At 41.3% G+C, this 25,036-nt stretch overlaps 3 protein-coding genes across 4 annotated transcripts; all 3 read left to right on the top strand.

Moving 5' to 3' along the window:
* The first annotated feature begins 4,246 nt into the window (after positions 1–4,246).
* Positions 4,247–7,101, top strand: p2ry8 (P2Y receptor family member 8). Of its 2 annotated transcripts, none has more exons than XM_080753276.1 (3): positions 4,247–4,361; positions 5,792–6,085; positions 6,329–7,101. In XM_080753276.1, exons 2-3 carry the CDS (start codon positions 5,802–5,804, stop codon positions 7,062–7,064), a joined length of 1,020 nt encoding a protein of 339 aa, XP_080609402.1. In that variant the 5' UTR covers positions 4,247–4,361; positions 5,792–5,801; the 3' UTR covers positions 7,065–7,101. The 2 variants fall into 2 exon arrangements, with proteins under 2 accessions (XP_080609402.1, XP_080609403.1); XM_080753277.1 differs by having other exon boundaries at positions 4,264–4,357; positions 5,784–6,085.
* Positions 7,102–9,007: 1,906 nt separating this feature from the next.
* On the top strand, positions 9,008–16,800 carry asmtl (acetylserotonin O-methyltransferase-like). Its single transcript, XM_080753267.1, has 15 exons — positions 9,008–9,064; positions 10,286–10,402; positions 10,939–11,070; positions 11,234–11,281; positions 11,366–11,430; positions 11,520–11,584; positions 11,740–11,848; positions 12,657–13,047; positions 13,146–13,382; positions 13,502–13,664; positions 14,150–14,349; positions 14,465–14,597; positions 14,713–14,853; positions 15,397–15,519; positions 15,788–16,800. The coding sequence occupies exons 2-15, from the start codon at positions 10,310–10,312 to the stop codon at positions 15,991–15,993; spliced, it is 2,106 nt and encodes a 701-aa protein (XP_080609393.1). The 5' UTR covers positions 9,008–9,064; positions 10,286–10,309; the 3' UTR covers positions 15,994–16,800.
* A 1,329-nt stretch (positions 16,801–18,129) lies between these two features.
* Positions 18,130–23,452, top strand: slc25a6 (solute carrier family 25 member 6). The gene is made up of 4 exons (XM_080753016.1): positions 18,130–18,356; positions 20,334–20,820; positions 21,312–21,452; positions 22,230–23,452. The coding sequence occupies exons 1-4, from the start codon at positions 18,246–18,248 to the stop codon at positions 22,388–22,390; spliced, it is 900 nt and encodes a 299-aa protein (XP_080609142.1). The 5' UTR covers positions 18,130–18,245; the 3' UTR covers positions 22,391–23,452.
* The last annotated feature ends 1,584 nt before the right edge of the window (positions 23,453–25,036 follow it).

Below are 25,036 nucleotides of genomic sequence, written 5' to 3'. Positions count from 1 at the left end.
GTTAATAATAATAATAATAATACATCGAACTTATATAGCGCTTTTCAAGATACTCAAAGTCGCTTTACAAACAAAATAAAATAAAACAACTTTATTAGGACAAAGATTAAAAGGATAAAATCTAAGATGTGCAATTAGCAGGCACACAGGGAAGAAAAATAAAAACTGAAAGGCGAGTAGAGAAAAGTTAGGAAGGGAAAGCAAGTCTGAAAAGGTGGGTTTTGAGGGAGGCTTTGAACACGGCAAGGGTGGGGGCTTCTTTTATATGGGGTGGGAGTGGGTTCCAGAGGGTGGGGGCTGCAACGGAGAAAGCCCTGTCACCCCAGGTGCGTTTCTTGGCCTTGTGGGTGAACTTGAGAAGGTTCTCATTTACAGATCTGAGGTTGCGGGAGGGAACATGGCGTTGAACAAGGTCTGAGAGATAGCTGGGAGTCTGGTTATTGAGGGCCTTGTAAGTGGTGATCAGTATTTTGAAATCAATCCTGTATTTTATGGGTAGCCAATGGAGATCGTGGAGAACTGGGGTGATGTGGTCTCTTGATCGGGTTTTGGTGAGGAGGCGGGCAGCGGAATTTTGCACATATTGTAGTTTATTGAGTACTTTGGAGGTGGCACCGTAGAGGAGGCTATTGCAGTAGTCGAGTCTGGATGTGATGAAGGCATGGATGAGTGTCTCTGCAGCAGATTGGGAGAGTGTGGGACGGAGGCGGGCAATGTTACGGAGGTGGAAAAAGGCTGTTTTGGTAATGTTATTGACATGGGATTGGTAGGAGAGGGTGGGATCCAGGATGACACCAAGATTGCAGATTTTATTGGAGGGGGTGATGGTGGATCCGTCAATGTTGAGGGAGAAATTTATGGTGGAGCGGGTGAGGGCATCAGGACCAACAATGAGGATTTCGGATTTATTGCAGTTGAGTTTGAGGAAGTTGTTTTGCATCCAGGTTTTAACATCAGTCAGGCAGTTAACTTTATCGTTAGTCTGGCACCGATCCATTGAGATTCTATTTCCTCAAACAGCTTCAAGGGTTGGCCAATCAGGGTTCTATGCTTGGGGCACGTGGTTTCTGTAGGCTTGGGGCAAGTGGTTTGGGGCAAACCCCAGAAATTAAAACTCTTCCTGAAATCCCAGACTCTCTTCCCAAAACAAAGTGTGTGATAGAGGCTGGCAACGCCAGGCAATATCGCGCCCAGTAGGAAAGGGCCTTAAGTAATTTGCACATAAATGTGATAGGGTTTGTCCAGGCATGTAATCAGAAATAAATGTTAAATGTTCATAACATTATTATGTGAGCAGTTGATATCCAAAGCTCATAAGAATTAGCTCTATGGTTTAGTTAGGATAACAGGAATGATTTGGCGGTAATTTATTAGCAACTATGAAGCAGAAATTAATGTCACAATTGTATTGTATCACAGCACTGGCTGTGTTGTCACATGCCCCCCCCCCCCCCCCCTTTATACACACTGAAATTAAGCAGAAGTTCAACAATAAACAGAACAGGAAGCAACCAACACGAGCTCGTGAACATGTGGTGTGTGCCATGAAAAACAAAAAACCACCATGTGCCATGAAAAAAACCACACAGCCTCACTTCACTCTCACATTGACACGTGCATGTGTGTGTGTGTGTGTGTGTGTGTGTGTGCGCGCGCACGCGTGTGTCGGTGGGGCGGAGAGATCACACTCAGCTCTTTCTCTCCCACTCTTTCCATTCTTTCTTCTTCATCTCCCAGTAGATCCTATGTCCCTGTTAATTAGCATTTAACAGTTAAACAGTGACTTTCATAATGACTGAAATTGAAAGCAACGTGAGCCATAACTTCTATGGCAAAGTTTTGACTTGCAATTGTGTGTATAACGTTTGTTAGTTTTCTCAATAAAGATCACTTGTAACCTGTAAAATAACTGATAATGAGTCTGAAAATATGAGACGGAAATAATTGCGACCGTAGGTCGCATTTACTATCAAACCCTGCACAAAGTGTAAGTAACTCCGTCCGTCCCTCCGTCTGTCTGTCACACCTCACACGTCACACTCTTGCCCTGCTCATATCTCCGCAACCGTTGCCCCCATCCATGCCAAATTTTGCACACACGTTCCTTACCTGCCAAACTACAACCTCCAAGGACCCCCGGAGCTCCAGGGACCCCCAGGTCCCTGGGGGACCCCCAGATGTAAAAAATGACCAAATGTGCTAAACTGACCAAATGACCACCCCAACGGGGCTGCTCACGGGGAATTCCCGGGGACCACCGACTCCTGGTGCTCCAGAACGGATGCAAAAGTGGTGGCGCCCCAGTGGAGGACCCCCTACACTGCAGCTCACATAAAATGCCGTAACTTCGGCTAGGAGCGACCGGGACAGCCGGGGCCGGTACCTATTCGTCCGCCTTGCCGGCGCGGAGACCCCACCCCTCATTTCTCACATGGCCCTCTTCTAGCGCCACCATGAGGCCGATTCTTGCAAAACACATTTTTGGACACTGCTCCTACAATTTTTGCCCTAAAATCACGCAAATCGGTACACAGTATGTCTACACTCATCCCATCAACATGAATCTCTCCCATATAGCGCCACCTCCAGGCCGATTTTTAAAAACAAATTTTTGGACACTGCTCCTACAGATTTTGCCCTAAAATCACGAAAATCACTACACATTATGTCTACACTCATGTCATCAACATGGATCAGGAAGATTTTGGCAAAACACATTTTTGCCCTATTTGTGGAGATAAGTGACCTATGGTCGCTTATCTCCCGATTAGGGAGCCTTACTGGTTACATTTGTTCAAAGGACTGATGGGGTGGTGGGTAAGTAAGGACATCATCAACTTGTTAAACATTTTTTTTGCATTGAAAGGGGAGCTTTGACAATTTAAGATTTAAAACATATGTAAATGTTTTGTACTTCTCTTCTAATTGGCTGACTGGCTTGATGATTGGCTATGACTTGAGATCATCTATGTCTGTGAATGGACCATTAAAGGACGACTTCACCATGCATTTCAACCTATCTTCATATAATTGGTCTTCACTAATGCTCATGATAATATTGTAGATAATATTGTAGCCTAACATTTCTATCTATTAACTCTGTGTCTCAGAGGAGGGCTGTGGACAGTTCAGAACTCGCCTACCAGCGACATCATCGATGATGGGGAATCCAAGCTAATAGAAACTGCAGGTTTTCTATTTCTGGAAAGTTGGCATGCTATAATGGAAGCCATTGTTCTTGCATTAATACAAATCTAAATACTCATTTAGAAATCTTGTTTGGAATGAAAAATCTGCCTAGCGATGATTGCGACCGCCAGGTCGCAAGTTACTATGACAAGCTCCACGGCTGTCCCTCCCTCCGTCTATCTGTCTGTCTGTCCGTCACATCACGTCACACTTTTGGCACACTCTTATCTCCGCCACCGTTGCCCCTATCCATGCCAAACATTGCACACACACTCCTTGGCTGCCAAACCACAACCTCCAGCCCTGATTTCTCACATGGCCCTCTTCTAGCGCCACCATGAGGACGATTTTTGCAAAACAAATTTCTGGACACTGCTCCTATAGATTTTGCCCTAAAATCACACAAAGCGGTACACAGTATCTCTAAAGTCATGTCATCAACATGGATCTGTCCCATTTCTTATATTCCCTCCTGATTGGCTACGATTGCCTTCTAAAGTTTGTGTATGCAACCTGGTCGCTTATCTCCCGATTAGGGAGTCTTACTGGTGTCACTGGTAGGCAGGTTTCTGAGATGTCCACAGCCCTTCTATGAGACACAAACCGAGTATAAGAAATTATTTTAAAGAAATAGTACCATTTTATCATGAACATTAGTGAGGACCAATTATTTGTACAGTATATACAGGTTGAAAATGGGTGAAGTCGTCCTTTAAACACTGGCTTAGGAAACTGAACACAAAGTGGGTATTACCAGTAAGACTCCCTAATCGGGAGATAAGCGACCCTCAGGTCGCATGTAAAAAACGGCCTGATGGTGGCGCTAAATGGAACAGATCCATGTTGATGACATGACTGCAGACAAAAAGGGGCATTAAATCTGGATTACGAAATAGACTGTATTTTTCAGCTTGAAAAATAGGGGCTTCTGTGTCATCTATCTCAACATAGGCTAATAAGATAGAGTTCCCCTAGTCTCACTCTCACTAGTGGAGCCGGCAGTGAAAGAACACAAGACACAAGTCACTTCCTCTCAGTCTCATGTACAGTAACAGTCAAACAAGCTTGTTTCCTCGTTGATCGTGTGTACAGGATATGTATGCATTCATCCCCAACTGGCTCACATGTCTGCTCTACTTTAATTGTTTCTGTGATTTCTTCTTATACAGTAGGTGAGTACTCAACTGACTTACACTTTTGGTTTGATTTACTTTCAGTTTATTAATACGATGATAATGCTAATATAATTATAAATAATAATATAAGATAATGACAATAGTATGATTCAAGATTCAATAACCTTATTGCCATGTCAACATAGTTGACAGGAATTTGTCTTGGTTCACTCTCAGACATAAAACAAAACAACATTAGAACAATGGAGTGATATTACACTATTTTACATTTGCCACTGACAAAAGAACATGGAACATATTTTTGTTGAGCACGTTGAACTACCATAGCCTATATCCTGTCACATGAATTCCCTCTTACATGATATAAAATTCATATTATTTACATTTTGATCAATGAAGTTCTTGGAGTGTGTATTTAAGCCTGAGATTGGTTTGTAGCTCACTAGAACCACTACATATTTACCCGTGGTTGGAGAAAGTATTATGGTACACTACAAACACGAATGGTGTTTGTTTTGTGTGGTGCAGTGTGGTTACAGGTTAGCACCACAGCCATGCAAAGACCCTGCTGCTTTACCCACACCCCTGCTCGTAATATTCCCACCTTCATTACTTTTTATTGCCGATGGGGATGTATGTTGTTTAAAGTTTATCCCTGTTTCTTGTCAGACTGAAGTAAATTCACGCATTATCTTTTATAGGACATGTAGACCGATTTGTTTTATATTAGTTTCACTACATGGTTGATACATCTCAATTTAACAGTTTAATTGAAAATGTATGTTAAAGGGGAATTTCATGTTAAAACGCTTCTGTTGTCATTTTCATGTCTGCTCTGATTTTGGGTGATTCAATATTTAGATGTGGTAGTAAGACACGTCAACTTCTCCAATTCAACCCTGGTCCTGGTAATTGATATTGTCCTAATAAATGGGGAGACTTAATTTTTTTTTTATCATGTTAATATTTTCTGTAATGCAATGTTACTTCATGTATTGCATCATGCATGCACAGGTATGTCCATGCATATACAATTCAAAACTATTGTAATTGGAGATTCAACGCAGCTTCAAGCAGATGTGCTAACAGTTACAGTGGCAGTTGCTATGCCTCGACCACAGAATCAAACATGCCCATTTCCTGTGTGAAGACTACACCCTAGATGTGCACATCTAACTAATGCACAACTTATCATAAAAGCTGCACATAACAAGAGCAAGCACAAGAATATTATTGCAACACTGATGAGATGACAACCGTTAGGGAGTAGGTGACTGGGTACACAGACATACTGTATCATTGTACATCCTGCTGTCTTGGGTAATCAAGACCTTGCAAGCACTCAAATCAGATGTGTAGAGAATAAAGATTTGATACAATATCACTAAACAAAGCCATGTCACTCACTATGTATGTCACTGTAATCCCCATATTTATTGTCTTTCTGTTTAAACCCAGGAACACAGGTGATGAGAGATGCCTAACAGTACCAAGCTGGACGATGCCACCCTGTCACTGTTCCAGAACACAGATGCCAGCATCGCCATCTCTGCCATTTACATCTTCATTACTGTCTTCAATCTAGCTGCCAATGGCCTTTCCATGGTCCTCCTCCTCTTCTGCACATCTCCCAAAACGCCATCCATCATCTTCATGATCAACCTGACCTTTACAGACTTGGCCGTTGGCGCCGCCTTGCCCTTCCAAATAATGTATCTGCTGCAAGGATACAATTGGACCCTGGGATCCAGCATGTGCAGGTATCTTTTGTCGTTATTTGTTCTTTGTTTAATAAGCTAAACACTGTGTTTTTACCTTAATATTGATGAAGCTGAAAAAAGGGTGTGTACTTTTTTAATGAAGTTTGACTTAGCTGTTCTCATGCTGTCATGGTGAGCCATGTTTAGATACAGCAATTCAGGTGCCACTTAGAACATACAGCCTGTATGTCTTTATAAAAATAAATCTAACCCTGGTCCCTGACTCTTTAATGTCTCCCACAGGATTGTGACTGTGGTCTTCTATGCCAACATGTACTGTTCCATCCTGACCATGACAGCCATCAGTGTTGACCGCTACCTGGGCATTGTTAGGCCTATGCTGTACAGGCAGACCAGGGAGATGAAGTGCGTCCCCTTCCTCGTCTGCCTCTGCATGTGGGCTGTGGTCCTGGCCGTCCTTTACCCATTGTTGACCACGGACCTCACCTACCACGTTCATGAGCTGGAAATCACCACCTGTTTTGACATGCTGAAGAAAGACATGCTGCCATCCAAAACAGCCTGGGCCGCCTTCATCTTAAACATGGTCTTCGTCCTCTTCCTCCTCCCGTTCTTCATCACCACTTTCTGCTATATCCGTGTCATACGCAAGCTGTCCAGAGACTCCAAGACTGTCCAGAAGGACAGGGCCATACGCCTGACGGTCATTGTTCTCCTGGTGTTCACCCTCTGCTTTGCCCCCAGCAACATCCTCCTCGTCGTACACACTGTGCGCCGGCTTTTCTACAATCAGTCCCTCTACATGGCCTACAAGCTGTCTCTCACCTTCAGCTGTGTGAACAGCTGCCTGGACCCCATCATCTACTACTTGGCTTCCAAGGAGTTCCGGCAAAAGCTGAGGAAAATGCTACGACTGAACAGCGATAGCAGCATGGTGAGACTGGAGCACAGGGAGAGCCTCTTCTCCACCCAAGGACACGAGGCTGCCCGTGCCAGGACACACACAAGCAGCTTTTAGATTTCTGCAGGAGCTGGGGACAGGGGTGTTGCACCAAATTCTGCTATCTTTCTGCTATCTTGAACATTTGTGCAAGCCTTTGAATATTTCAAATCCTTCTAAGGTTTTTTTTTTTTTTTTTTTTGAAAAACCTGTTTCTATGTCAGTGGTGCTCAAACTTTTTCATGTGAAGGACGGAAGGACCCCCATCTCAAAATATTTAGTTCCAGGGACCCCCCAGAAGCAGAATTTGAGTTACAAATGTTCCCTTAAAAAATACATATACTCAAAGATTTGCACACATTTTCACGACTTCAAAAATAGCAGATCTACAAGCTCGCAGCGCTGCACTCGGTGCTGCACTGCAAGCTTGTAGATCTGCCATTTTTCAATAGCTAAAGTATAAAATAATTCCATGCCCCTCCTTGGGCCCTAGTAACTCAGTCCCACTCCCCCCAGGTGTTTTTATTGATTGATTGAATATAGTCAAATAAAAACTGTACCGAGGTACAGTAAGACATTTAGGCTAAAGGGATTACACAAAAAAGTCCTGGGGACTTTCCATTGTGGTCTTATGTATTGGGTGCATGGGGTGTGGTGTCCCCATGCCATGACATTTTGCAACATCCTTTGTTCAGTGACAATTTCCACACCACATGTCAGCTTTTGTGAGTTTCGTTAAAGGAATTCTTTGTGTATATTTGATCATTATTTTTTGGTATGTAAATAAATGTAGTATACGTGTGTATTTCTGTATCTGTTAGACTTGCATCATACAAATAAAATATACATATAGAATACTAATAATTACCTGAAATATACACAGCAACTCTTAAAATACCATGCTTCACAAGGAACTGGACCAAAGACTGTCATTAGCTGACATGGCAAGCTTTAAAGATAGAATAGGCTACTTTTTTCAATGTTGTGACATGTAAAATGTATTCAAGTGAAAAGGCTGGACAGGTACCATACTCTAAGACAGTGGTTCTCAATTTCTTTCATGTCAAGGACCCCCCACATTGACACTTATTAGCCCACTGACCCCCATTTGAGAAGACATGCCAGGGACCCCCATAAGAGATTTTTAGAGCTCTAGGAGTGATTCTCAAAAATGTTAATTTCAAGGACCCCCATTTGACATGCATTAGGCTACAGACCCCCATTTAATAGCATTTCTATCTCTGGGACCCCAATCTATATCGTAAAATCAATGTTAATTTAAATCACTGTTAAGTGTTAAGTTACATATACCCATAAGCAGTGGTGTAAAGTAACTAAGTATAGGTCTACTTTTACTTAAGTACTGTACTTAAGTACAACATTGAGGTAGTTGTACTTTACTTGAGTATTTCCAATTTCCAGTAGAGCCTACTTTTACTTCTACTCCGCTACATCTTGGATCCAAATATTGTACTTTTACTCCACTACATTTAGGCCTAGTTGAAAACTTTAGTTACTAGAATCTATTTGATTATTATTACAAAACATACCAATAACCAGTTAGGCCTATTGCCCGACATACATTTCTGTCAAGAAAGCTCACAATACATCGCGGCGCATTGTAAGCTTGTAGATTAAAATATAATATAATATAATATATATATATATATATAAAAGTATACATTTTATTTGGAAATGGGACATTCTGCATAACGAGTAGCCTACTTTACTCAAGTAAATTGACTTTCACTTGTAACAGAGTATTTCTACATTGCAGTATTGATACTTTTACTTAAGTAAAACATTTGAGTACTTTTTGCACCACTGCCCATTGGGTCCATTTGGTTCCTAACCATCATTTAGTTGGGGACCCCAGGTAATCCCTCAAGGACCCCTGAGGGTCCGCGGACCCCACTTTGAGAACCAATGCTCGCTCAAGGGACCAACATACTTCCTGTGTGGCTACGTCATCATCACGTCATCACGTAAGCGCTGTCACGACAGTGTCAATAAACTTTTGTAGTAAAAGGAAGCCAGGTTCATTCAGTCCCAACCTGACTTCTGCAGCCAGGAGCCAGGTAGGTAGCTTTGTACTTTTACATGAACGAACGTTGTCCACTGACAACACATGAAGGCTAAACATTATGTTTCTTATACCATACTGAAAAAGGACAACTTCACTACTTGAAGCTAACGTTAAATACTCTTAAGCTAACCTTGGCTAAATGAGAACTGTGCATGTTATTATGCTCATTTCTCCATTTCAATACTTTAGAACAGCAGAGCTCAGCTAATCGGTATTGTCTATAATGTCTTTAGCAGGATTGTATTCTTATGCATTCGAGTTTTTATCACAACAACAACAATAAAGCGATTTTACACCAAACAAAGGTATACTTAGCCTGGCTGAAACATACAGTAAGATATATCCAGTGGTGTAAAGTAACTTAGTAGATTTACTCAATACTTTTACTTCTACTCCACTACATGACATCCCAAAGGCAAATTGTACTTTTGCTCCTCTACAATTATTTGACAGTTACTAGTTACTTTGCAGATTTCGATTATTAACACAAAACATACATTAACCACTTCAACCCGATACGGGCCATTTGAAAATGAAAGAAAATAGCACATCTACAAAAATTGTGAGCGTGCAGATCTGCTATTTTCAAAAGATTTTTGTATGTATTTGAAAACTTTAAAATGGGATATTCTGCATAATGAGTACTTCTACTTTTGGTACTTTAAGTACATTTTGATACCAATACTTTTGTACTTTTACTCAAGTACATTTTTAATTCCGGACGTTTACTTGTAACAGAGACTGAGTATTTCTATATTGCAGTACTTTTACTTAAGTAACAAATGTGAGTAATTTTTCCATCGCTGCCTGAATCATAAGATATATACTGTATATCCTGTATTAATATGCTGCATCGTCAGCAAAACCCCACGCTAGGATAGATTGACACCGCGTAGGCAGGCATCAACATGATCATGGGATGCAATTGTTTGAAAAGTTGCATCCGTTATTTACATGCGTGCCTTGAGGCACCAGTTACCACATATTACCATGAGTGGGAAATTGCTTTCAGAACAAACTGTAGTTCATTGTCCACGTTGCATACATTACAGTGTGTCACATGCACGCTTGCATGTGAATTGTGGGTCTTTCTTGACTTCAGTGGTAGTACATAACTCGACAGCTGTAGTCATCTGACCCGACATTGTCTTCCAGGCTATTTGACACAACTGTGCCAACGTTTTCAATGTTTAACTTTGTTCTACACCTAAAGGGCATCGAGGAGAGGAAGGCCACCATGGTGATGAACCCTGTGATCTCCAAGCTCACCGGCAAGCTGGTGGTGCTGGCCAGCTCTTCTCCAAGGCGACTGGAGATTCTCACCAATGTGGTAAGAAAATGACCTACCTATAGCTCAATAAAGCCTGAGCTATACTTTGGATCCGCTTAGGTACTGCGCACCAAAAATAGCAGATCTACAAGCTCACAACGCATCGCTCTGCAAGGTGTTCTGAGCTTGTAGATCTGTTATATTTATCACTTGAACGCCAAGTGATAAATATAACTGTTCTGGGCGGAAGGGTTCACCAAGGCGATTGTTGTGAGCTTGAAGATTGGCTATTTGTGGCGAAGGGATTGTGTATGAGCACAGATCTCCATACATCTGTGCTCAGTGCTCACACATTGTTTTGGCTGACACACAGAGTGAAACGTAGGAGCGGTTTGCACCGCTCAAAGAAGAGCAAAAAGAGCATACTAAGTACGGTGCAACTCGGGTCTGTTTGACTACATAATTATGGAGAGTTTTGTTGTTATCTATGTGTGCAACAACGACTTGCAACTAATAAATGAGACATGAGAAATAGTACACAAAGATGCAGATGATTATGATTAATTTGTGGCCATGTTAACTCCAATGTGTGGCAGGGATTACGATTTGAAGTGGTACCGTCCTGGTTCAAAGAGACCCTTGACAAGAGACTTTTCAAAGAACCACATGAGTATGCTGTTGAGACGGCAAAGCAGAAAGCTCTGGAGGTGGCCAAGAGAATGCCTTTTGTGAGTAGCTCTACAATGACCTACGAGTCACGACCCATAAGCCTGTGAGATTTTATTGTGTCGAGTGATTTAGAAACAAAATGTTGCTGTTTGTTGAACACAATAAAATCAGTGATTTCATTGTGTTCAACACAGCAACATTTTGTTTCTTTACTTTCTTTAGAAACATCTGAAAACTCCAGACCTGGTGATTGGAGCAGACACCATTGTGGTAAGAGAAATAACAGCATAGCAGCATTTGAAACAGTGCGCCTTTATCCTGGCTAGCATCATTGTATTGTGTTCTTCTCTCAAGACAGTAGATGGCTTGATTCTGGAAAAGCCGGTGGATAAGCACGACGCCTACCGGATGCTTTCAAGGTTAGTTTCTTTGAGATTGTTTGACAAGACTCGAGACAGGACATAGAAAGAATCTCCTTCCCTCTTATAACGTTGTCTCCCCTTTCCAGGTTGAGTGGTAAAGAGCATAGTGTTTTCACTGGAGTAGCTATTATCCTATGCCACGAAAAGGAAAGTAAGTCAAAAGTCTTGACTTAATTTTTGTTGTTTTACAAATTAACTTGTGTTGTCATTCAACTTAATGAGATTTATTATACACCAGTTTTTATTTGGTGGCTGATTTGATTTATTCTAAATCTCTCTTAACGACGGTTGTCACTTCTCCGCCAGATGAAGAGCTTGATTACCAGATGATTGACTTCTATGAAGAAACAAAGGTGAAGTTTGCTGATCTCTCAGAAGATATGCTGTGGGAATACATTAACAGCGGTGAACCCATGTGAGTGTGAATGCTTCCTGAACCTGTAGCAATGTATTGATTTGTAACCTCACCATGCAACAGCTTCGTTTGGGACGTTACCTTGCACTGCAAGGTACAATTGCAAACATTATTGCTGGACTTTGATGCAATACATGTGTCCTTAACTTGTTTGCTTTGTCTCATTTGGCTCTTTTCAGTCAGAAATAAATGATTGACTTAGTGTTGTGGAGTGCAATGACATGGATTTGGAAAATTGGATTGCAATGTATGTATTTGAGCTATAAGTGATTCGTAACGACATGTACTGATTCTTACATCACTGTACACATGACATAATACCTCCTTTGTGTCAATAATGTGAGTGTACTGTATGTGTTGCAGGACCATTTCTAGGGCTGTCACGATTATGACATTTTACATGACGATTAATTGCCACTCAAATAATTGCGATCAACGATTTAATTGTGTATTTGTCGTTGACAATTACATTTCTGTTTGGCTTTTAGGCTTTGAAGTTGCACATGGCAATCATGACACAACTTATATTTACAAAGAAATTACCGACATATTTGACAAATTTATACTTAAAAAAAAAAGAAAATTGATAGTGGAAATAGACGATCCACAAGCTCACATTGTGAGATTGTAGTTCTGCTATTCCCACTACGTTTTGAAAGTGTTTGAAACTATATTAACATTTCTCAACATGGAAACGATTATGACGATTATGCTAAATAATTGCTATTGCCTCAAATAATTGCGATTAGACGATTATGTAATAATTGTGACAGCCCTAATCATTTCTGTATGTTGTTCTGTGTGTTAGGGATAAGGCTGGTGGCTACGGTATCCAGGCCCTCGGTGGAATGCTGGTTGAATACGTCCATGGGGACTTTCTCAACGTTGTGGGTTTCCCCCTCAACCACTTCTGCAAGCAACTAGACATGATCTACAACCAACCCCCATCCTCCCTGGACCTGGAGTGTGCTTCTGTCTGCCTGAGTGACACCAGCACACAAACCACACCGACACTCACCAGACCCCCAGCCAACCAGGCGAACCACAGTCCTCCAGCTAGTCCAGCACTAACAAGCTCTTCTGCCAAACACAGCCCGCCACCCAGCCCAACCGTTAGTGGCCCACCTGCTAATCAAACGTGCCACAACTCTCCAGACATCCACATCCAGAACAGCCCCTCTGCAAGTCCAGCCCATAAGGTAGAGTTCGATTCTGATATAAAGTGGAGATTATTTACCCCTCTCTTGGCAAGCTATTGTGCCATTTTTAACGTGACCCCTCCCCCCTCCTCATCTAGGTGAAAAGACAGGACAGTGAAAGTGGAGTGGGTGACAGCTCCTGGACATTGGTCAACAGCCTATCCAAAGAGAGTAGAGTGGCAGAGTTCCAGGACTTTGAAGATGCAACGTTACCACTGGTAGCCACCAGAGGGCATGTGAATGAGTTTAACCTGCAAGAGCATGAGGACCACACAAATACCAAAGAGGACTTGAGGCGATTAATTGAGCTGATGGATGGATTCAAAGCTTCAAAGGTTTGTCTATATTGTTATAGAACACAACTTGCCATTAATAGTTGTATAAAATGTATAGTTAAAACCGATCACCACATAAAAAAGGTCTTTGTGCCTCTGTGGCCTTTATGGTCTTTCAGGCAATGTTCACAGCATCCAAGATGCGTGTATTTGACCTGCTACACAGCAGCCCAGGGCTGGAGGCAGCAGAGGTGGCCCAGGAGATCAAAGCCTCTGTGAAGGGAACTGAACGTTTGTTGGAGGCCTGTGTATCGCTGGGACTCCTAGAAAGCCAGGAGAGAGGTTAGTCTTCACTTTGTATTGTAAATCTATCCCTATGTTTAGTCATTACCTCCGTCAAGGAGACCATGTTTTGTCTCTTTTTCTGTCTGTCTAGCTGTTCGCTTTATTAATTAATTATTCTTAACGTCTTGGAAAGGTTGGTCATCCTGGGCTAAGAAAGAACATTTCATGGCGATTGGAATACATCTTCTGAACAGATTAATAATCAAATACTTTTGAAAGAAGGTTCATTATGGGCCCAGGAAGAACTGATAACTGTTCTGTTCTCACACTGTTCTGTTATCAACATCCAGAGGCCACTGAATGTGTAGATTAATGCATCATGAAAAATCACCACAACCTCTTATGGGCAAACTATCACTTTGGGTGGATCGTTAATCCTAACCCCACATACTGTATGCTCGTACTGTATGAGCTGGTTGGACAAATGGTTGTAACTTCTGAATATAAACTATCATAAACAAGTTGAATTTGTTGTCTGCCAGCGTACCAGAAGCCAGTGTATGAGAACACAGACCTGGCCGAGAGATTCTTGTGGTCAGATGCTCCCCTCACTCTGCAAGGCTACATCCAGCACTGCAACGAGCTGGTGTGGCCCATCTTCTCTCATCTTGAGACTGCAGTCAGGGAAGGAACCAACCAACACGAGAAGGCCTTTGGCAAGAAGCCTAACAACCCGTTTGAGGTGATTGCAGATAGATCAAATGCAGATAGAAATATTCAGGATGTGGATTGAAAAGTGTCCATACTGGTAGAAACATCTCTAACTCCCTCACTTCTGTTTTTGACCATTTTCACAGGATGCTTATTACAACAGACACGAGGTCAAGCTGAGATTCATGACGGCCATGCACAGCGTTGCCACGGTTACAGGGCAAGCTGTAGCAACAGCTTTTGATCTTTCCAGATTTAAAACGGCGTGTGACCTTGGAGGTACTGTAGGGAGATGGTGTTGATTTTTAAAGGCGTGTCCTGACATGTTAGTAAAGTCACACGTTTACACGATTCTGAGATCTATGGCACTAACTTTTGTGTTGTTTTTGTCCAGGATGCACTGGTGCCATAGCATATGACATAGCCAGTGCCCACCCTGGGTTAAACGTGACGGTGTTTGACTTGCCAGAGGTTGTTGAGATGGGCCGGCACTTCCGCCCACTGAACATGGACAACAGGGTATCGTTTGTTGCTGGTCAGTTTGTGTTCAAGCAATAACTAATTTTCTTCATCAATGTCAAAGAAAAGTAAACTGATTAAAGGGGCATGGTGGTGCAGTGGTTAGCACTCCGCCTCACAGTTAGAAGGTCCTGGGTTCGATTCCCGCCGGGGGAAGCTGTGGGCGCTGGGGGCGTGTTCCTCCACCCGCGTCATCAGCACCCACACCCTATAGGTGGGGTCGGCGATAGGGCCTCTCTGTGGTGAGTTTGCATGTTCTCCCCGTGTCTCCTTGGGCATAGGCCCTCACACAAAAACATGCAGTAGTCCTGGTTTCTATACTACCTCCCCCTAGCCAGTCGGGTGCTCCCCAATGTCCCCTGGCGCGGCAGGGGGAGAGCGGAAACCAGGACTACAGGTTAGGTAGTCACTGGGTGAGAAAAAATGCCTTACAAAAAAAAAAGAAAAAAAAAAAGAAAAGTATTTGGAACAAATACGGTTGGCTTACCTTTGTGGCTGTTGAATTTAGTGTGAACCCTAAACGGGTAATTACTCATTTAGTTTTCAATGCGTTTTGCAGGAGATTTCTTTAAGGATGAGCTGCCCAAAGCGGACTTGTACATCCTGGCAAGAATCCTCCATGACTGGTCTGAAGAGAAAGTGCATACCTTGCTCAGTAAAATTTCAGATGCTTGCACACCAGGTAAAACTCAGCATGTGAAACGCACAACGATGGTTCAATATTATGTGCTCAAATAATGACATTAATTCAATGAATTAATTAAAATGTTTTCTTATACAGTATATGCTCAGCAAGTGTCTTTGGTGTTCACTGATTGTGATGTATTTTATAAGCTCAGACATTTTATTTAGAGATGTAAATACGAAAACGGTAGGAAATGTGATGGCAAGGCTAAAAACTTCTGTACACAATATGAACTTCCATGTTATGTGCTTACATGTGCTGCCAGGCTGTGGGCTTCTGATCAGTGAGATCTTTCTGGATGAAGACCGAAGAGGACCGAGTCGCGGGCTTCTCCAGGCTCTCAGCATGACTGACGGGAGACAGAGGAGCGCCACAGAATACAGTCTCCTGCTGAAGAGCCATGGCTTCACCACAGCACACATAAGACACACAGACAGACTGCTGGACGCTATGCTCTGCATCAAAGACTGACTAACACAGCCATAACCAATAACATCTCACATAAGGCTAACCTTTTCAAACTAAGTTTAGGAATATATTTATGATGTGTGGGACACCAGGCAACATCAGCATCAATGTCTTTTAAAGGCCCAATTCAGGATTGTTTTTAACGTGAACATTAGAGCTACAGTATATTCACAATACATTCTCAAATAGTTATATTTTAGGAACATATGCCATTTGGAACATTGTTACCCTATCATAATGAATAAAACAAACATACAAATATATGTTTTTACTCCAATGTTTACATACTTTGCCAATGTAAACAACCAGCCCCAAAACACAGCAAATGTATATGTGGTCTGTAGTTTTAGTCTGTCAAAAAGAGCAGATTCAAACCCTAGAGAATAAAAGCATGTCTCCACTGCGATTATTTATTTCTGGTGGTGGAGCCACCCATTTGTTTACATTTGTATAACTGATTGGGCCTTTAATACTTGCTTTTAACAGCTCCTATGAATGTTATTGATATTAAGCTGGTATTAATCCTAATAGTTATAAACAATGTGATGGCCAGTGGCTATACAAATGCAGAGGACCTTCATGACAGAATCTATTAAGATTTCACTTGGATTTGTTTCTATTTCAATCTCGGAACCCATTGACTATCATCTACGCAAAATAGCATTATGCAGATACAGTATCTGTTTATAGAGTTTACAATGTTAATGACCAAGTCAGCACTACCTCCTTTGCAGGGTGACAATGCAATCAACCTCAACGACTCGAATGTACAGTAAATGTCTCTTCAATACAGATTGACAAAATAATAAAATCCACTGTACGTGATATGCATCGTATATCAGTGTGTGTACAGTATTCTAAAAGTTGCCATTTGTACAGTTTGTCATTTACTGTAGGCATTTAGCAGACCTATCGAGAGTGACTTACTGGATCAGAGTAAATGACATGAACCTGAGTCAAAACTACAGGAATTTAGTTGGAGTAAGAATTGTTTTTATTTTCTGTTGTGGTACAAAGTAACTACATTCTTAGCATTTCTAGTCAAGCAAACGGTATATGTGTGTCTATAAAAATAACAGAGTATACGTTAACATGTATGCTTACGGTAGTCTGGCCCCAGGGTGTGAGGTGATTGTAGCTGAGACCTTTCTTGGGCCAAGACGTAGCTCTCTGCTCTCTTTGAAGGACTGGAGAAGACACTAGGCAAATGTGCACATCTGCTGAGAAAACATGGCCTTGCACAGGAAACCTTGACATTATTATGGTTACTAAGAATTAGTCGTAAGATCATGATGCGTGATTTTATGCAATAAACACACTGTGAAGGAAGTTTTTAGTTTACACTGATGAAAATGAGTAGTTTGTTTAGGTTAAGTGATTTTCTTTGGTTAAAATAAGTGTTAAATAGTTCTAAATTCTGATAGTCGTAGTGTTTGTTCAGTAGCTTAACATCCCCAGAGGTCTCCTTGTATCCCCACAGTCCCCAGCTCTTTAATAAACAGAAACTTCATATTCATGTCCAGATACCAATTTGAGCCAATCAGGATAGAGAACTCAGTCAGGGTAAACAAGTGAAATTGGAAGTGATGGCAAAAAGAAATGAGCAGACAAAATTGGAACTTAAAAATGAAGCTGATAAATGGATACTCTCTCCTGAAATTGTGTCAACTACCTGAAAATGTCTTTTCTGTTTATTCTGTACCCCCTCCAACTGTTTATGTTCCCCTTTTCAGCTGTTTTTATTAGGCTATATTTTGACATTTGCTTTAGCAATGTAAACACATGTTTTCTCATGCCAATAAAGCTCATTTGAATTGAATTATTAAAGAGCTGGAGAGACAGGGATAGGCCTACTCCTATAACTGAACACTATAACAATATCATCAATATGATAACAATATCACTTACCATACCCTTTAAGCCTGTGGTGTTTACTAGCCTACTTGTTTTTAATAAAAGAAAGTTTTTTATTTTATTGTATTTTTTGCCCAACAAGGTAGTCTCGCGCATAGGTCTCACGTGGTCAGAACTCAGAACCCAGGATGCTCCCACATTCATTTCCTGTATCCTCTCGCGATATTCTACAAGGACAGGTCGTTCTCCCATTTTGTCCATTCATTCACGGATGCTGAACCTGCTGAACTTGTGGTACCCCAACGACCCCCACGCCTGAGAGTGAGACTCATCCGCCGTGTCATAGCCTAATTTCAGCTTTCGACTCTTTCAGCTCGACTTGCACACCAACAACAGCAGCCATGGCAGACGCAGCTATTTCATTTGCTAAGGACTTCCTGGCAGGTGGTGTCGCAGCAGCTATTTCTAAAACTGCAGTGGCACCAATCGAGCGAGTGAAACTGCTTCTTCAGGTAAAACGCATTAATTAGCATGGGATTTGAAGGCGCTCGGTTAATAAAGTATGTATGTGTCTCATAGACCACAAATCAACCACTGCTGTAACTGCTGTATGAAAAACATTTTGACATAGCAGCGTTATAGGCTATATTATCCTTGGGAGCCATGTTTAATCCTGGTCATCTATTGCAGAGCTCTGCGTACTGCAGCAGTGCAGTGGTGGAAAGTTGGCCTACTCAATTTTTTTTAAGTAAAAGTACTGCAACGTAGAAATACTCTGTTAAAAGTTAGTCTGGAATTCATAAATGTACTTGAGTAAAAGTACTATTGGCATCAAAATGTACTTAAAGTACCAAAAGTAAAAGTAGTTATTATTAGGGGCAGTGTCCTTTTTGAAGTTTTCAAATGCATAAATACCTTTTGAAAATATCAGATCTACAGATCTTGCTTATTTTCAAATGGTCGAAATGTATATACTGTAGGCCTACGGCTGAAGTAGTTAATGTATGTCTTGTGATAATAATCAAAATCTACAAAGTAACTACTAGTAACTAAACGTTTTCAAATAATTGTAGTGGAGTAAAAGTATAATATTTGGATCCGAGATTTAAGTAAAAATAGATTGGAGTAAAGTAAAAGTACTGGAAATACTCAAGTACACATACCTCAAAATCGTAATTAAATACAGCACTTAAGTAGATGTACTTTACACTACTGCAGCAGTGAAGTAGGCTAAGCTACGCTCATTAAAGCCACTGCATAGAGTAGACCTTTTTTTATTTAAGTTTTTAATTTGAGTATGTATACTTTATAAAATGCAATGTTGCTGCCTGTTATGTTGTTTAGAACTGGCAGGCCTACACAATATAATGACAGACAAACGTATTATTCAGTCCTCTCGTCCTCCTCATCCCACTCTACACAGTATGATGCAGAAATAACTGCAGTGTCATACATTGAGCCTATATTCTTCTATCACGAGGCTATGGAGTCATTTATTTATTTATTTTACCAGACAGTCCCATTGAGATTAAAATATATTTTTTACAGTGGAGACCTGGCCAAGAAGGGCAACAATAAACAGTTGCAACACAATACAAACACAAAATGTGAATGACGCTGAAAAGGTATTAACTAATAAGAAATTAAAATAATAAATGTCATCAGGCTGCTACTGTGTGTATGTAAAGGTATTGACTAATTTTCTTAGAGAAATTGGATTACACTGACACTTGGCAAACAGTAGGCATACATGTCACAGCCAACAAGGCCTACTTAGAGATCAAGTGGATGGGAAGATTGGAATCCTTTGCCATGTACTTTTGTTGCGACAGTAGGTCGCAGTTAACTATGGAAACCGGCACATCTTGTCCACGTATCTCTGTCTGTCTGTTTGCATGTCACGCCTGACACTGTGGTTCCCCTGACACATCACTGTGACATCACAGGTGACATCACATTCAGATACTCAGAGCAGGGATCTCCATATATGGGCATAAACTGGTGACATCACAGTGGTGTGGCTGGTTCAGACAGGGATCTCCATGTATCGGCATAAAATGTATTTTATGTTGTGATGTCATGGGAACCACTCTAACAGAATCCCTTGTATGCCCATATATGGAGATCCCTGATGTCATCAGTATTAAGCCCATATCTAACAGGACTTCATATGGGAATGCCCATATATGGAGGAAGACAGCCTATATCTGTGTGGCTGGTTCAGACAGGGATCTCCATGTATGGGCACATAACGAATAACTGAGTAAGCATGTTTGGGATCTCACAGCATATCTCCATATGCAGTACATGGATCTCCATATATGGGTAACTGGTCTGATATACATCACTGGACAGACGGCCAAGACATGGGCGAGGTCGCATGTCACCCTGAGGCGTCTTACTAGTATTTTAATCTCATTGATGATGATTAACCTACTGTATCTTTACCGGACTGATAATAACCTTTTATTTCTCTGTTCTGCTATCAGGTGCAACATGTCAGCCAACAGATCAGTGCTGCGCAGCAGTACAAGGGCATTGTGGACTGCTTTGTGCGCATCCCCAGAGAGCAAGGCTTTATGTCATTCTGGCGTGGAAACATGGCCAACGTCATCCGCTACTTCCCCACCCAGGCCCTCAACTTTGCATTCAAGGACAAGTACAAGACCATCTTCCTGGGCGGAGTGGATAAACACACTCAGTTCTGGCGCTATTTTGCAGGAAATCTGGCGTCCGGTGGCGCGGCTGGAGCTACCTCTCTGTGCTTTGTCTACCCACTGGATTTTGCCCGTACCCGTTTGGCAGCCGATGTGGGAAAAGCAGGCGCCACTAGGGAGTTCAAGGGGCTTGCAGACTGCCTGAAGAAGATCTCTAAGATTGATGGGATCAAGGGCCTGTACCAGGGCTTCGGTGTCTCTGTGCAGGGCATCATCATCTACAGGGCTTCATACTTTGGCGTTTATGACACTGCTAAAGGTACAAGAAATGTCACATGGTGTCTCACAAATAGGCCTACTGCAGTAGACATCCACAGCAGTTAGAAGTTAAGAGTCAAATTTATACTTCAATCGCACACCTTCCCCCCCCCCCCCCCCAGCGTAGCACACTGTAGTGTGGTGGTGGAGTATAAATTAGGCGTCAGGCTACATTGATTGATTGAATGCTTTATTTAACACGTGTTTACAGGTAATACAGTCCAAGGTTATGCTTAAAATTGTTGTCCATTGTACTCAATTCATCAGTAATACATATGATACATAGAATAGAATACAATACATATTGGTAAAAAAAAACTCAGTAGCATCATTTTTACAGAGAAAGGGGGGGTGGGGGTGGCGGGCAGAGGATTCAAAGGTGTTAAACCAAGCCCATTGTATTTTATTGTACAAAAACTGATAAAATGTCCTATTTGTATGAAACTAGTCCAATGTGAGCTTGTGTCTGGGATTGTTCTTTGCACACTGCAGGTATGCTGCCCGATCCCAAGAACACTCACATTGTGGTCAGCTGGGCGATCGCTCAGTCGGTGACAGCCGTGGCTGGAATAGTGTCCTACCCGTTCGACACTGTGAGGCGTCGTATGATGATGCAGTCAGGACGCAAAGGAGGTAATAAGAGAAACTATAATGACACGTTGTTTTGTACACTGTAAAATCCTCAGTGTTCATTTTAAGTGTATAAGCATGATTTGTACTTTGTCGTATGATAGTGTCACACTGTGAACATAGATCTACAAGCTCACGAGACATTGCATCGCGGCACGCTGTGAGCTTGTGGATCGTCTATTTTTGCTATGTTGGGGAAAATGTTCACCTATTCTGACATGCCCAAAATTGGGACCCCGGGTTTAAAGTGATCAAATGAACACTGATGATGTTACTGCCATGTTGCCTATGAAGCATACAAAGTAGAGATGTTACCGATCAATCGGCAATGGATCGGATCGGGCCGATCAAAGTGTGATCGGCGATAATCGGTGGTTTAGATCAAAAGGTAAATTCACCGATCCGATCGGATCGGTGCATCCGATCAACCAGCCGTTCAGTATGTCCACTTGAGGCCATTTTGGGGTATTGATTTCCACAGTGCTGAAGGAATAATTAGTTACTGCTATGATAATAAATACATAGTAATGCTGGTAAATAACTATAAGGCAAATAAATAAATGAATTCATGAGTGAATGAATGAATTAAAATTAAAACATTAACATTTAGAAAATATAAATAATAACTTGATCGGATCGGTGATTGATCGGTATCGGGTGATCAAACTTTTGTGATCGGTGCTCGGTGATCGGTTCCAAAAAACCTGATCGGACCATCCCTAATACAAAGCATTTGTTTTGTAATGTGAGTGTTACACACTGTGTTCTGTGTGTTCTCAGCGGACATCATGTACACCGGGACCCTTGACTGCTGGAGGAAGATCGCCCGTGACGAGGGGGGCAAGGCGTTCTTTAAGGGAGCCCTGTCCAACGTGATGCGAGGCATGGGCGGAGCCTTTGTCTTGGTCCTCTATGACGAGTTCAAGAAATTAACTAACTAACTTGAGCCTCTCTCCTCCCACCACAGCAAATGGGCAACAATTCTGACCAAGTAGAATAGGTGTTCCACTGGTGTTATTCAAGCTTTAACCACTAACCCATCTCAAAGTAAATCCACCTGGGGCTTAAGTCACATGATAGCGAACAGATGATGACAACAGACAAACCCATCAAAACACAAACTATTTAAATATGGCATATATTTTTGATCATTTTGGTCTGTTTGCCCATAACTGATTGTCTTTACTTTTCTTTGCAGAATCTGATCAAAGTGTGACTTTTGTTTTTCTTTTCTGACCTTCTGAAATCTGTCCCAAGTGATGTAGTAAGGAAAATAGTTTCCATGTCACTATATTACTTGTTGCTGTAGTTGACCGTCTGAATGATATGTGATATTCCAGGAATGTTGCCCAAATATTTTCTTTGCAGTTCAAATAATTGCAAAGCTATTTAGCGTCTTGCTATGTCAGAAAAGCGCCTCAAGATGGCATCACTAAATCACATGAGAGTCTGAGGGGCTGAAGATTCACTGGAAGGAGCACACTATTGCACTGTTGAATGTTCTCCAGTAACTGGATGAGTGTACTATAGCAATCGTTTGACAATAAAATGAAAGGGAACTATCAGAGTTAGGGGTTATAACGATCACAATTAAGGGTTATGTTGCCAAGTTTCAGATTGAAAAAGTGCAGGTTGGGTTACACACAATCTCTTAAATACATGAAAGTGTATGACAGCAGCCCATAATTCCTTTCAGATACACATCTTGTCTGTCAGCTTTGTGGCAGTGGCTGAAACAGCCAAACAGTTGATGTGAATCTGGGAATATCCCTAGCCAGAATAAATAGCTCTCATTCTTTGTGACACTGCAAGTGTATCCCGATTATTCTTCATTCTGGATCCCTCTCTAAGTATTTTTTCTTAGAGGTAATAAGGGTGGTCATGTTATTTGTGGCCATTTTCTTGTCAGTCTGGGCTTAGACTCTTTGTGACATCAAGCTGATTTTCATTAGCCAGACTATCCCCGCAATGGGGAGAGACAGGGAGGGTGGGATGAAGTTCAAACATGGCACTTTGTGTATAGCACATGAGTTTTGTTGTAAACTGAATACACATACTGTATATTGTATGCATTGAAAGGCCATATATTTGCAATATATTTTTGGCCCTACACTGACTAAGTGTGAATGCCTGTATTGATTCAATAAAACTCAATACCTCGTAAAACGTTACATTTGTGTTCTGTGTGAAGACAACAAAGTGACACTGAGAAATAATACAGATTAACATATTCTAACATGATGAATCATTTTCCTCGAAGGATTTGGGTATCCTTTTCCTCCTATTGTACCAGCTGCACTCACTCACCCTTGAACACCGAAGGTTTTGTTTACTAGCATCAATACCAAGGACTCTGCAAGGCTTTGTAATGAAAACCATTCAAGTCAATCAAGTTTACCAGAGACCAAAGGCCAGTGTAATTTGGGAAAATTGCTGAAACTCCAAAGTAATCTTCTGTAATGTGATCTTGCCTATTGAGTACTGGCTGCACTGTACGTGTCGGATAAGAGCTCAGTCATTTTCTTCAAATGCAGACTTGACAAGCACCACGGATATCCACCTGCAAGTAATCACCATTCTAGTGTTAAGTGCTTTGATATTAAAATGACTGATTTAAGGCCATTTGCTGCTCATAGATAGCAAGGGATTTGCAATCACTTCCATATGTTGATATCAAGGATAAGCTGGGATAGTGAACTGAATAGACTATGTTTATTCTCTGCTATTTATATAACAGGATATTAAAAATAGGTCATAACACTGTTGTTGTGAAGCTAATGATGGAAATACAGTCCTTAAAAAGTACATTCTTCTAGCAGTGTAAATGAACTGTTATGAATTGGTGTGGTTTTGTGCTTTGTTGTGTGGCCACTTGGGGGCAATATTGGACAAGGGAAATATAGGCGTTATGGGCATTCCTTGCACTTCTAGCAAATGAGCATCAAAGCAAAAGTAATTGGTTGTTGTGGAGATTATTGAAACATGTATTATTTGATTTCTTCTTAATTTTTTTTCTTCACAGAGAAGTGCAAGCAAAAACATTTGCCATGCTAATAAAGTATGTGTGTTTAGGAAAAGACAGCACAAATAGGAATACACGCAAAAATAACAAAACACATGATCCTAATGGTTTATTTATTGTCTCAAATGTTAACTCTGTTGAGTGCTTGTTTCAAAGAGCATACTTTTATCAAGACTCCAGAGCTGTCGACAAAAGAATAAGGCAGACCATGGCCAGCTCCTCAACCCACATTTGATTTCAGAAAATGTGCAATTGTTCAAAGTGAGTTTTGCTCCATTGATTTGTTTCAAGACAGAGGAAAAAAAATAACCTCAGGGCTTCTACCAGTTAGAAATAACAATAGAGTCTTTCTCTGCTGTGTGTACTTTTTCTATCTCCTAGGACTGACAAAAGTTGAACACGGAAAGAATTTTTTACCATGGATTTAACTGATTTTGGTGACTCTGTGATAGCATATTAGACATTGGACACAAGTATTTATTTGTGTAGTTCTGACTCTTCAGTTCCTCTGCCATTGAACCCTGGTATAAAACTGTGACACTGCTTTCACACTGGTGTTGTTTTT

Source organism: Nannobrachium achirus (genome assembly GCF_963921795.1).
Source record: "Nannobrachium achirus genome assembly, chromosome: 22".
NCBI classification, from domain to species: Eukaryota; Metazoa; Chordata; class Actinopteri; order Myctophiformes; family Myctophidae; genus Nannobrachium; species Nannobrachium achirus.
The sequence above is the reverse complement of the archived record's forward strand: the minus strand, read 5'-3'. Positions and strand labels throughout refer to the sequence as shown.

Bases quoted from the DNA above. Each gene is read 5' to 3' on its own strand.
- slc25a6 (XM_080753016.1), top strand. From the start codon at position 18,246: ATGGCAGACGCAGCTATTTCATTTGCTAAGGACTTCCTGGCAGGTGGT. The intron at 18,357-20,333 runs GTAAAACGCATT...TTCTGCTATCAG, and splicing joins GAGTGAAACTGCTTCTTCAG to GTGCAACATGTCAGCCAACA. The intron at 21,453-22,229 runs GTAATAAGAGAA...GTGTGTTCTCAG, and splicing joins GCAGTCAGGACGCAAAGGAG to CGGACATCATGTACACCGGG.
- p2ry8 (XM_080753276.1), top strand. From the start codon at position 5,802: ATGCCTAACAGTACCAAGCTGGACGATGCCACCCTGTCACTGTTCCAG. The intron at 6,086-6,328 runs GTATCTTTTGTC...TGTCTCCCACAG, and splicing joins CTGGGATCCAGCATGTGCAG to GATTGTGACTGTGGTCTTCT.
- asmtl (XM_080753267.1), top strand. From the start codon at position 10,310: ATGGTGATGAACCCTGTGATCTCCAAGCTCACCGGCAAGCTGGTGGTG. The intron at 13,048-13,145 runs GTAGAGTTCGAT...CTCCTCATCTAG, and splicing joins CTGCAAGTCCAGCCCATAAG to GTGAAAAGACAGGACAGTGA. The intron at 13,383-13,501 runs GTTTGTCTATAT...ATGGTCTTTCAG, and splicing joins ATGGATTCAAAGCTTCAAAG to GCAATGTTCACAGCATCCAA.